This window comes from Dipodomys merriami, unplaced genomic scaffold (assembly GCF_024711535.1).
Source record: "Dipodomys merriami isolate MVZ:Mamm:240054 unplaced genomic scaffold, mDipMer1.0.p SCAF_2, whole genome shotgun sequence".
In the NCBI taxonomy this organism is placed as follows: Eukaryota; Metazoa; Chordata; class Mammalia; order Rodentia; family Heteromyidae; genus Dipodomys; species Dipodomys merriami.
This window is the reverse complement of record NW_027203381.1, coordinates 101,109,160-101,123,457: the sequence shown is the minus strand read 5'-3', so window position 1 is coordinate 101,123,457 and position 14,298 is coordinate 101,109,160. Positions and strand designations below refer to the sequence as shown.

General features: G+C 34.5%; 1 protein-coding gene across 13 annotated transcripts in view; it reads left to right on the top strand.

Annotated features, from left to right (window-relative positions):
• Nucleotides 1-14,298, top strand: part of Robo2 (roundabout guidance receptor 2) — a 1,450,478-nt gene that overhangs the window by 1,314,333 nt on the left and 121,847 nt on the right. For all 13 annotated transcript variants that reach the window (XM_070030464.1, XM_070030463.1, XM_070030462.1 and 10 more), the window contains one exon: nucleotides 12,134-12,261. In XM_070030464.1, the coding sequence (XP_069886565.1) occupies nucleotides 12,134-12,261 (128 nt within the window). The remainder of the gene's footprint in view (nucleotides 1-12,133; nucleotides 12,262-14,298) is intronic.

Sequence of the window (14,298 nt, the reverse complement as noted above, 5' to 3'; positions counted from 1 at the left end):
CTCTAGAAATGGGCCTGAAATATGAGCTCTTAAGCCCAAACACTGACTATTGCCTACAGGCATTAAGCCCTACCAACTTTTGTTTGTATTTTTCACTTGGGATTGAAGATTAAGAAAAGAAAAATTAGCATATGCTTGCTAAGAAGTATTACTTTTATCACAAAATTACAAAACCTATTTGGGTAGCAAAGTATATACTAAATATTTTTATTATATGATATTGGTTTATATTGATTAGCTTTAAATCACATAAATTGATCATACAAATAAATTTGTACCTTTCTCTTTCCAAAATATTTTTCTTTGTTTATGGAAACAAAGTTTAAAACAGTTCTATTTTTTCCCCTTAAGGAACATTTAAAGTCAATATATTCTTATCTCCCTTTCAACGTGTATCAGGGGAAAATAAAAAGTCATTGGAAAAAAATGCTCGCTAATTAAAAATAATCAATTAGTATTAGTAGAATTATGAATCTTTCAAGCGTATGGAAAATTTAATTCTTTTTTTTTCATGTGCATAGTGAAAATACTGCTCAGAACCCATTTGAATTTACTAAAAATTTTTTTTAATTTTTATTTTTTTATTGTGAAAATACTGTACAGAGGGGTTACAATTACATAAATATTTTTAAATGTTTTTAAATATTTTTAAATGTTTTTTCTTTTTAAAAATTTTAAATATGTATTTTTTATTGTAAAGATACTGTACAGAGGTGTTACAGTTACTTGAGCAAGGTAATGACTCCATTTCCTATCAAACTTTGTTACTCCCTCCTTTGTTTTCCCCTACCATCCCTTTCCTCCCCACCTCCAACTACTCCCTCCAATCTCCCCCCTCCCTACGCTTCCCCCCCACAAAGTTGTAAAGTTCATTTTGAACATAGTGTTTTGTACATCTCATTGTTTCAATGAGTCATCCCGTATTCTTATTTCAGCATTTTGTTAATAAAATATTTTCTTGATAATCTGATTAAATAATTCCAAAAAGTTATAAATTTACAGACAGGATTGAATATTAGCCTTTGTATCTTATATATAATATATGTATAACATTTATCATATTATATATTTTCATATAATGTTCTTTCAGGAAAAGTTGCTTTCTAATTCAGTTACACACATCAACTTATGAATTGAAAGAGGGCAGAAGGGAAAAGATAAAGAAAAAAAATTGAGACCCAGTGTTACCACGACCTGAATAAATGTTTGAATAAATTTGCTAGTATGTAAAGGAGATGTAACTATGAAAGCTAAGAGATTAGAGTGCATTCAAAATATTTTAATATTGTACCATACTTCATTACTGTAAAGTCAGTTATTGGAGAAGTCTCATTTAGTTGACACATAGGATTAACTCAATGGAGTTTATTTCAAAAGGTATTGTCAGGACTTAAACTATTTCAGGAGGTTGAAGCCAGATGGAAAAGCTTTAGAGAACATAAACTATTACCCTATGGTTTATTTTGAGTGGAGAATCGAGGAGGATCCATTCAGTTCAAGAATGTTAGATAGATAAGGCTCTAATATGAAAGCTTAAATTCCAACTGAAGAGTTTAAGCTATTTGTAGGTAATATGGGTTCACTGAGCACATTAAATTGAAAGGTATTTGTCCCTATATTTAGAAATATATTTATTATATTTATGGATAGGGAACAGAGGAAGTTTAGAGACAGGCACAACTCATAGGCGGCTGTTAGAAAAGTAGACATTCAGGTGTTTTCTGTGAAAATAGTAACGTAGATATTAATGTTAGTTTCAATCCAAAGAAAAACATCTTAAAAACTGGTAATTAATTGTATGTTTGGGCTAATGAGAAAAGAGAAATATAAACTAATGCTGATGTTTATAATTTAGGAGAATGAATGAAAGGCATTGTGCCATAATAACAAAAAAGTCAGAAGACTCATTTCTTATTCTAGTCAGTTTTAATCAGATAATGGGAACTAATATCACTGAATTCAACAGAGAATTGACTATGAGATCCAAAAGTGCTTTTTTATTCTGCATTAAAGAAGAAAAATATTGCCAGATTAATTATGATACATCTTCAGTGGTAAGATGCTTTCTTAATTTTAAAGATGCTAAAATATAAAAATATGCTTCTTAAACGTATTATAATACTAATAACTGATGTTTATAAGTGCTCTCCATGTAACTTATTTAATTGCTTCATATAGCTAGTATTTTTATCATCACTAGTTTACAAATACAAAATCTAAAGGACCAATTTAAGTAGTAGAGAGATTTGATTTAAAACATAGCAGCTCCAAAGCTCACTGAGCTTATAATGTTCTAATGTTCTCAACAGCCTTCAAGAATGAGTTTGCTAGCACGGGTGGCTCACGACTATAATCCTAGCTACTCAGTAGGCTGAGATCAGAGGATTGCAGTTCAAAGCCAGCCCAGGCAAGAAAGTCCATGAAACTCTTATCTCCAATAAACCACCAGAAAACCAGAAGTGGCACTGTAACTCAAGTGGTAGAGCTGAAGAGCTGAGGGACAGTGCCCAGGCCGAGTTCAAACCTTACAACTGACCAAAAAAAAAAGAGTTCTTTCCTTCAGTAAAGGAAAAATCTGGAAGCTTAGATATATGGAGCATCTTATTCAAGGCCATGGGTCCACAGGGTGATCAAGCCTAAAATCCTGACTCTTTAATGTTAAATGCTATTCTCATTTTCCATTGTGGATCTGGAGCACTGTTGATTTTTGATGTTGTAATTTTGGTTCTTGAATTAATACATATCGTGATAGAAAATGATACTGAGTGTATCAGTATTATAATTTTCTAGTTTTCTATTTGATCAGATTTCTTTGCTATATTTATTTTCAATCACAGTTTCCTAACTCTCTTTCCAATATCTGATGTTTGCTAGTTATGCATTTGAATACAGTGGTGTCTCGATTCGGGGAATTGACAATTGTATATTTTACAGTATCTGGATTAATTTTTGAATAAGAGTTCCTCAAATCTAGAGGATGGATGCCAGAGTCCTGCTGGCTGGACATCCTGCATTGTATACAAAACTCCTACAGAGGGGCTGGGAAGGTGGCTCAGTGGTAGAGTGCTTGCATGAGGCCCCGAGTTCAATTCCTCAGTACCACATAAGCAGAAAAAGCTGGAAGTGGTGCTGTGGCTCAAGTGGTAGAGTGCTAGCCTTGAGCTGAAGAGCCCAGGGACAGCACCCAGGCCCAGAGTTCAGGCCTCATGACAAACAACAACAACAAAACTCCTACAGAGAGTAATTCTCCTGCAATGAATATTCAGGCCCAAAATGTCAATAATGCTCAATGAAAGAAAACCTAATGTCATGAGAAGCTGAATCGAAGCATTCCTCAATTAAATGTTTCTTACTTTGCTATTGCTTTTAAAATTAGGGCAAAATAATAGAATATATTTCAATGGAACATGTTTGTAATGTAATAATCTTTTCTTACTTCCTCCAAAGGTTACCCCAGGTGAGATGGACAAATAATAGCATGATTGGATTCAACATCTACATGTCATCAGTTAATTAAAAATGAAAACCCTTTTATTCCCTAATGACTTCAGATGAGTCTATATTTTGCATGCTTTCTAGAATATATATAAAGAATTACTCCTTATACTTCTTCCTTATTAAATAGTGGAGGATCTGATTTAATTAATCAGGTTGACTTTAATTAGATGGATGTGTAAGCCTTCTTTTTCAAGTGGATCTGCCTACCCACAGGTTATGAGGCACATTTAATGATGAGTAGAAGCATCCCTCACTTCTTTATCATGGTAAAGTCCTAATTTTTTTTTTTTGCCGGTCAGGGGGCCTGAATTCTGGGCCTGGGCACTGCCCCTCAGCTCTTCAGCTCAAGGCTAGTGCTCTACCACTTGATCCACAGTGCCACTTCCAGCTTTTCCTGCTTATATGGTTCTGAGGAATCGAACCCCGGGCCTCATGCATGCAAGGCAAGCACTCTACCACCAAGCCACCTTCCCAGCCCCTTGTCCTAAATTATTTCAAGTCATATTTTACGAAAATCTTCCTGTGGCAAAATTTTTTTAAAAAGAGCCTTTTCAGTTTCCTCGAGCATACACCAAATTCAACACATTTCTTGCTACAGTTCAGCTGTTGCTCAGTTTGAACATTGACAAAGGATACTTCCTAAGAGTTTGTCCCATAAAGTTAGTGAGGCCACTTACCGTTTCAGAAATCCAATTTAACACAAACGTGTGTTAGTTTCTTATGGCACAGATCCATCCAGATACTCTAGTCTCAGAGGGTCCAAGAATGTGATCTGCTATTAGAACACTTTACGAGCTATGAATTCTGTGGATTTCTGTCTACTTAATCCCCAAAGTCTTTTTGTAAAAGGACTTAAAGTTAAGGTTAATTGCTAACTAAATACCTGACTGTGAGATCTATTCCCTTTTACACATTTGATATTGCAATTTCTAGCCTTAATGCAAAACCAAATTATCTTGAAAGAACTTAAGCCAATGAGATAATTATTTCAAAGTGGAAGGATAATTGAACCTGATTCCATGACTTTATTTGTTCCAACATGCTTTGCTTAATTGTGGTATTTTTGCATTTTTACTGTAAAATTTCCAACAGCCCCATGAGTAGATACCATAAATTATCCTATTAATTATCTTAAGGAGGGAGGCATTGTAGATTCTATTTGAAAGCTAGATGACATGACTTCAGTGAAATCAGATTATTTTGTTATGCTTTCTTATTTTATTTGAGACAGGCTAAGAACTTAATTTAAAAATGTATTGAATAGCTCCTCTGTGTCAGACATTGAGATTATCTCAAATGTCTGGGAGAGTGCAGGGCAAACCCTCAGGAAAAAGCCAGATTTCATGTAAAGTATCAAGGGTAATATCTACTGAAGTCCGAGGTAAAGGCATTTTTACAAATCAGGGAACTAACTGGTGGTTTATACAGTACAGTGAAGACTCTTTACAGGTGGTCACAAAAATCCTTTGAAAGGTTATATTAGAAGAAATGACTTACTCTGTGCAGGACCTGAAAAATAGGAGAATAAAGATAACAGAAGAAGATGAGCACTTGGGCAGGGTCCAAGGGCAACAGGCTGAGATCTTTACAGTTGGCCACACATTTGCCAAGAGAATTAAACTCTGATGGAGTTGTCATGTCTGCCATATTAGTAGAAGATAGAGAGACAAGGGATTCAAGAGAAAACCACAGTCTGTTGTGGTTGAAACTTGTAGGGAGTTTTGCTTTCACATGGTCAGGATGCTTTGGCCTCTCTGAAATATTCCAGCTGTGCTTTGCTTTAATTGCCTAAGTTCTAGAGAGATGCTCTGGTTCCCATAGGGTCAGTACCCAGGATCCTTGACCATAGTTCAAGGCCTACTCTTTTTGGCCTAGTTATCCTGTAAACTGAAATCTGTACTTTGTCAACTATTGCTCTCCTGTTACGGTGACTTTTAAACATCTTTTTTTTTCTGTTTATTTTCACTTGAAAACGCAGCTGTGCTAAAGGGGAGCTTGTATCACGATCCCTCTTTATCTGTGAGAGATTATATTCTGAGACTCCTCAATAGAAGCCTGAATCCTAATCTGACACATACTGTAATTTTTCTATACAAATGTATCAATGGTACATTTAATTTATGATTTAGACACAGTACAAGATTAACAACAATAAACAATAACAAAATAACCTTTTATAATTACATGAGCAGGCAGTGTTGTGTGTGTGTGTGTGTGTGTGTGTGTGTGTTTTGATCATTCTGAAACTCACAGCAAATATGAATATGATCAGGCGAAGGCAAATCACAACTGAAATAATGGAAAGTGAAGGTATGGAAGAGGAGACAACTGGAGAGGGGTTCATAGGACTGAGGATAGAACTGGCATGGGTGTAGAAGAGAGAAGCTGATAAAAACACTGGTTAGTTCTAGACAGGATAACAATACTGTCACATCTGAATTTCTACTGCATTTGTGGAGAGTTTCCAGAATACTACAGCAAGCGTAGTTCAGGGACAACCTTGCCTCTTACTATGTCTTCACATGTCTCTTCTACCAAGATTTTATTTTTGTTCATCTTCCCAATGAATTTTATGACAATTATTGCTTGTGACCAGATTCCTAAATGAATACATAGACTAATTCACCCAAACTATCAACCAAAACCTACTTTTGTTTATCTTTTTACCTACATTTTAAATGTATTTCAATATAATTTTCTTAAAAAGAAGACCATAGTCTCAGAGGGCTGTGGAATATATAAAATGATGAGATCTTTGGTAAGCAAATAAAAGGCTTGTGGATTCATTTCCGGTGCCTAGACTTCAAACATAATAAAGCATGCCTTTAGGGTATATACTACAGATTAACACACTCACATGAGATTTTGCTTGTTAGAAGTGCATGCATGAGTATGCACTTATAACAGTTTCAAGTAGTGCCTGTGGAAGGATTTTATTTGAAGAAAGATGAGCAGAGATTATTTTAAGAAAATTAAACAACTTTTCCTATTTTTGGCTGTCAAGAGTGAAAGAGGCTAAAAAAAATCTCACTATCTTCCCGAAAGGTTTATGTATTATAGATGAGTGCCTTGGCTAAAATTAAGAATCACTAAAATGATCCTTTGTTTTAGCATCTGAAAACACACTCTAAATTCTAAATATCTCTTCCTTCACGTCCATAAAATGGCACCGTAATGTTTAGTTTGATAGACATGTCATAAATGTGAATAAAAGATTCTATAAAATTAATAGAGTATTTGTATCTTTAAAATTGATGTAATTGCATTTGAGATGCTTTTTGTATGAAGTACCACAATAAAATTTTCATCATGTTATAGGATTGTGGGAGTCAAATTATTACAGATTTTTATTTTCTGAAAAAGTGAAAAAGTCTAGTGTAATCTTCATATGAGTTTAATGGAGAAAATAATTGAAAACAAATCTTACAGGTCTCCTTAAATGCAAAGAAACATAAACTTGCATAGATATTAAATGTTTCCTGGTTCATCTTATAGTTTTCACTATTGGCCATCTTAATATTTAATAAAACAAATGCTTAATGAAATTTGTCCTAATGTAAAAACCCTTGTCTAGAATTGCAACCAGAAATCTTATATAGTATTAAGTGATTGTAATAACTAAAAGTGCTGGAAAATACATTTCTCTCTATGCAAAACAAAGGTACCTTTGAGATGAGAGTTACCATTTGGAAGTTTTGGAGTATCCTCCTATAATTCAAACAAGTTGATGAGGTCTACGGACTCTGAGAAAGCATGTTCAAATTCCAGTTTGTGAAACTCCATCCATTAAGTATAAGGAAGAAATAAAATAAGTTATTTTATTTAAAGTAAGTTGGAAATTATTTCAGAATTTAATGAATAATTAAATTTCTCTTTTTAGACACTTTTAGAATTATTCAACAAATCTAAGAGCACACACAAACAGAACCTTGCATGCAAACTGTTGTTTTAAATATTAAAGTAAAATTTACTTTGTTTTGTTTATTACTTAATTGAACAGATGGTAATGGTTTTGACACAATTCAATTCTGTTTTCCGTTTTTTTTTTCTTCTTGCACAAAATAAACACCCACAGAACACAGATCTTCTTTGCCCACTTTGTCACAGCTGGTTACCAATCAATCTCAATTCACGGTACATTGGTGATAGTACCAGTTGTCCAGGGGCCAAATCTGATTGAGTTGCATTTTTCAGCAATGTTTCATATCCGAAGAAATAAGGTACCTCCATTGTAGGAACTAGCAGCACACGATTGTTCAACTGTCATTAATCAAACCTGGCAGCAATGACTACATCTATATAGCATGCAAGATTGGCAGATTGCACGATACAAACCACCCGACTTCTATTAGAATGGCCTTATCACAAATGTTTTTTCCTTCTTGTTTTTTCTCCACTTGTTTTTAATTAAAGTCAGCAATACTCCCTACATGTTGTTCATACTTAACTTTTTACCATGTCACAAGGCAGCTGTTTTCTACCAAAATTTGCTCTAGTTGCTTAAATTCATTCTGGGCTAATTAAAGAACGCTAGCAGCAATGGAGAGCAATATTTACATATCTTTAATAATAAAGGAACCACTCTTAACAATGTATTATTAGTAAAAAGAAATCACTTAAGAACCTCCTAGAATTAGAGCTGATTTTAGAGTAACATTGACAAATATATAGATGAAGTTCATTTGTAATATTTTCAAAGTCCTGAATTAGCCACCCATATATAAATAATATAGTTACTCAATGCATATATATGCAGAGCAACAAAAACATACGTGAAATGGAAAGTTGTGTCAATCTCTATTAGAAAAGGAAATGTATTAAGAGGTTTATTGCCCTTTCATCAGACAACAATGGGAACATCTTCTTCAAAATTTTGAGGCAAAATAAACATTTTCCACCAAGCTCTGTATTATAGAACCTCCTACTAAGCCATGTTGTTGCTTAGATTCCTTTAAGCGTAAGGAATCATAAGTCATCACTTTTCACATATCACTCTGTCAGTATTATCTTTCAGGGGAAAAATCAGTTATCTCTCTAGTTATCCAGTGGAATGGTATAAAAGCTAAATAACATCATTATTAGGTTTATACTAGTTTATCCCGAGCAAAACGTACACGTTAAGGGCATGTTTTCGGAGGCTTAGAGAAATATTCAACATAGCTGCTTGTTTGACACATAATTTGAGAAAATCATTTATTATCTGAGGGAAAATGTGACACAGTGGTGGATACTCCTGAAAACTTGTTTCTCTTATAACTGTGTCCTTGTGTGGTCCTGAGAAGGAGATAGGTCATGGTTTGCCTTTGACAAAATGTGAAATTTCTAATGAGCCAAATGATTATTTTCTGTGTTATGAAGTTAGCTAAATATAATTCTTTAAAGCAATTTTCATATTCCTTGAGGTTTTATAGGTAAGAGTCAATATGATTGAGTTATTATTCTATCATTTCCCTAGCCCTAAGGCTTGTATGAACTCTCATATAAATTCCCCAATGTGCTCAAGTCTCCTACATTTGTTAGGGTTACAATCAAGGTTCAAATAGGAGACTGGCACATTGGTTCAATGATGTTGCAAGAAACAGTAGGTGTTTGCCATTTTATGATGTACAATTGTATTGAGATTGATGCACAAACTGTGCACTGGTGACTCACGCCTGGCGTCTCCTGAGAGGCTGAAATCTGAACATTCCAGTTTGAAGCCAGCCTCAACAGGAAAATCCATAGGACTTTCTCCCTTGTAATAACACCAAAACAACAGAAGTGGAGCTGTGGTTCAAGGGGTAGAATACTAACCTTGAGCATATTTGTATATGAGCTAGTTTTTGTCTTGGTTTTTAGAATAGGAAAGAGACTCGGTCAAATAATAACCACCACTGACAAAACTAGTCAGGAGCTTAGGTAGTTGTAGATAAACTGAAAATTGTCTTCCTTTATCTTCTAGCAAAATATGTCAGCAGAACTAGACTAAATGTAGGGAATATTTATTTTTGATAGATATTATATCTCAGCAAATTTTTTTTGGTCAGTTGTGGGGGCTGAACTCTGGGCCTGGGTGTTGTCCCTCAGCTCTTCAGCTCAAGGCTAATGCTCTACCACTTGAACCACAGCGCCACTTCCAGCCTCTTCTGCTTATGTGGTGCTGAGGAATTGAACCCAGGACCTCATGCATGCAAAACAAGCACTCTACCACTGAGCTAACTTCCCAGCCCTCAGCAAAAATTTTAAGGCACACAAAAATCACAATTTTTCACTTTTTATTAACAAAATCGATTAGAAAATGTTTCTATGTATGTTACCCTCTTATGAATCTTAACTTAGTAATTTTCCTACCTTGTAAATATAGTCCATAATACAATGCTTGATAAGAATGTACTCATTTCTTTGCTCATGTAATTGTAACCCTTCTGTACGGTATTTTCACAATAAAAAACTTATTAATAAAAAATAAATAAATTTTAAAAAAGAAAGACAATCAGAAACCTTAAAACCACTACATTAAATTGGCCTTCATAGAAGCAGGAAACAAGGAAGACAGTACATGTTCAACAAATATTATTTGAGTTACTAGTAAATGCAATAAATAGGCAAAATGAGATGTACTCTCTTTGTTCCAGTCTTAAGTACAGTGTATCTAACAATTTATTCAAACCCCATATGTCTGTTGAGAGAGATGTTCCTAGCACCATTTTGTTAATAATGAAATGGAGACCAAGAGACTTTAAGTACCTCGCTCACCATTATAAGCATAAAAAGAGGCTGTGATTAAAAATTGGCCATTCACTGCAACTAGGTCTTAAAAGCTCTGTGTTTGAGAGTATGGATATTAGAACTGAGGGAGTAGACAAGATCTCTGCCTTATTAAAATGAAGAGCCAACAAGTTGAGCAGGCAATCATGTATATATCAATGAGTTACAAGCACGTAGTCATCATAGTTTTCATTACCTGTCATTTTGTTAACTTTTTTAGTTTTTTCACTCAAGGTCAGGTGCTCTGTCACAGCTCTGTTTCTGGAGTTTTGATGGATAATTTGAGATAAGAATCTCACAGACATTTCTACCCAGGCTGACTTTGAACCACCATCCTCAGATGTCTGACTCCTGAGTAGCTAGGATTACAAGCCTGATCCCTAGAAACATTGCTTTTTGTTATGACAGGATGTGAAAGGTAGATCTATTATTAGTTCTTATAGTAAAGTTGTTAAGCTGTGTTATTCTTTCAGCTAAATCTAGAAGTAGGGTACATGGAATTATGTTTAAGTGCAATTCTAAAAATTTGTCCTAAAACCAACAGAACGCCTCAGCTAGTCTCCAGCAGACCGAATCAATTAAAATAGCACATTGAAACATGGAACAGTGCAATGTATGAGAGAGAGAAGGGATCCACCGATAGCTATTTCAAAAATGTGAGGTTGAAATGAAAAACAGATGATGATGATGATCATCATCATCATCATCATCATCATTAAAATCAAGAGGAAAGATCATTTAAGAGGAAGCAAAACTAATAACTCCACAGCTATGTTTATGCAAATAGAACTTCATAGTCTCTAACAAGAGTATGTTCTTATGCAAGGATGTATTAAATTTCATTTTACTATTTCAGAATTTTTTAAACAACCTTCATTTTAATTTATTTTTGTTTTAGAAGTGATATACAGTGGGATAACTTTACATGCCTCAGGTAGTAAGTACATATCCTTTCTCATAGTGTCATCTGCTCCCTCATTTTTCTCCCATTCTCTTCCTCTTCCCTCCCTACCCACAAAATGCATAGTTAATTTCATCAATGTCCAGTGTAGCCAGTATGCTCCACTGCTGGACTTCTCTATTTTTCTGTGCCCCCACTCCCGATGTGCATGTGAATGCACCATAGATAAGGTAAAGAATACAGACTCATCAAAAAAGAAAAATTAAGATAAAAGTCCTTTGTTGAAACAATCTTTTATTCTACAGATGTAAACAATCAATAATGCTCATGAAGGAGCTGAAAATGTGCATTTCTAAAAACTCATTTCAAATCTTGATCTTTCAGCAATTAATTGAAAATACTTGAGTTTCTTTCATTCTTTTAATTTATACACATTTAGTCAATATGCCTGCAATCAAGACAAAATTTTCTCTTAATATATTTTCTTTTTTTTGTGTCAAGATGCCTAAAATGCAAACCATCTGTGTTTGTGGTATGACTCAAGAAGTAGACTGCTTCTCTATAGTGTGTGAGGCCATGGTTAATTCCTAGTCCCATAGAAACAAGAACAAATCAAAGCATCATTAAACTAGCGAGATATAAACAAATGAAGGATAAGTCAGCCCAAAAAACTGTAGTGTGTCTTATTTTTCTTATATTTATGTCTCCAATAGTTTTCAGAAATATATATATTGTATATATATATATATATATATTGTATATATATTGTATTCACATATAAATCATATAAGCAGCTACAGATCAGGTATGAAATTAATCTTAATAGCAATAACTGCAATTGTAATTTTGTGACTAAAAGTTCTATGCATATTATGCTGTGGGAAATTTATATGATAAAAGAAAAATGAAGATGAATACCTATCTATAAATGAATTGTTACCTGTAGGGACCAATGCTGTTTTCTAAAGGCAGCTCATTTGTACACAGGTATGACATCAAAGATGACTACACTCTGAGAATTAAGAAGGCCCTGAGTACAGATGAAGGAACCTATATGTGCATTGCTGAGAATCGGGTAGGAAAAGTGGAAGCCTCTGCTACCCTCACAGTCCGAGGTAAGAGATTTAACATGTCCAAATGCAATTAAACCAGGACACTAATCCATTTTAATTTGGTAAGTGGGATTACAATGACAATAATAGGAGCCAGATATGTTTGTGTACACCTGTAATCCCAGGACTCAGGAGGCTGGAGGAGAATGATCATGAATTTGAGGTCAGCCTCTGTTGCATTTCTAGGAAAGAAGGAAGGAAGGTCAGAAATAGATTGTATCATTTTGTTATTATATTAAACACCTTGATTTTTGTGTTCTCCATATTACTTACTATACTAAAATGATTTCCAAACTTCCAGATAATGACCCTTTCAAAAGATTATGTCTTGCTTAGTAAACAATAGCTTAGATGGTTAAGTTGAACTCACAACTTTGTGCTTCCTAGGCATATACTCTACTTGACCCGTGCTCTGACTCCTTTTTGCTTTAGTTATTTTGGGCTTAAGATCTCATGTTTATTACCCAGCTGGCCTGAACCAGTGTCCTACTGTTTATATTCCCACACATACCACTATGTGCAGTTCTTGATTAAGATGGGCTCTTGAAACTTTTGGTCTGGCCTGTCTTCAAATCATGATCCTCTGATTGTTCCCTCCTGTGTAGCTAGGATTATAAGCATGAGCCTCCATATTAGCTAAGAGTAAATTTTAATAACAGAAATTGTATACCTTAATGTTTGACATTTTTACTATGTTCAACTATTTACTGATTTTTAAATGTCATCCATTTCAAAGATGGTCTAGTGTTCTCTGTTCTTTGTTTGTTACCTTTCAAATGTCATTTTTATTTAAGCATTCATAAAAGCAATGCGGTTTTAAAGAAAAAAATCCCTAAAACCTTAAACATGTTTTCATAGGTGTAAAACACAGGAGCTTTAGAATCCTGATCATCTGATTTACAGAGTGATATATGAAGTTCACTGATCCTAAATAATTGAAATAACAGTGGTACTCTTGTAATAACGTTCACTTTCTAGGTGTAATGTACTTCCTTCATCATGGAATAATGTTCATTTTGTAAACTCACTGAAATTGCTTACATGTGAAAGAAAGCATTACTAAGCCCTAGCACCTTGCAATAGAATGAATTAACATCCTACTGCAACATGTTGAGGAATTGAGTTATATGGTCCACAGTTCCAAACAGTATCATGTAGACAGTGAGCAAGCACTTAGTCTTTAAAGCAGATGTTGCTATGGTATTGTTTACACTCACCTAACTTTAAACAGAGACATGCTGCTCATCTGTTCAGTCCTTAGTCTTTCTTCCACCAAGACTCTGTCTCCTCCTGTCATCCTTCAGGATCAGAAGGTTAGGTACAAGTGTTCATCACCTCTGAGTTACATCTCTTCCTAATCAGAACTTTTACCCTTATACAAGAAGTTCTTGAGTGTTTTCTTCACTGAGAATGATTTTCACCAGATCTACAGTTTAGGTTTCATTTGCCTCCATATAATGATAGAACAAAGGCTTTCTCTGTACCACAAAAATATTGGAACTTTCTAACTTCTGGGTGTGTTCCATTCCTATCCCACCTGTATATGCACACATTTGTGTGCATGTGTGCATGTGTGTGTTTCAGTTTGTTTTAATAGCAACATAGCAACATATGCCAGTGGTACATGACTATAATCCTACCTACTCAGGAGTCTAAGAGCTGAGGATCCAAGTTAGGCAGAAAAGTCCATGAGATACTTACGCTGAATTAACCAGGGAATATCTGGAAGTAGAGATTTGGCTCAAATAGTGGAGTGCCAGCCATAAGTGAAAGAGCCAAACAGGAGCATGAGGTCCCCAGTTCAAGTCCCAGTACCAGTACACACACACTCACACACACACACACACACGCACACACAATTCAGGCAAAATTGACAAACTACTTGCTTAAAAACCTATTAAGTCAAAAGAACCCTGATAATATATGAACTAAATACATATAAATTATCTGATTAAAAACTGTAGTAACTCCTATGACAAGATGAAGTCTTACTCTAACCTACATGCTTTGTGTTTTTATAAATGCTTGCTTTTTACTAGG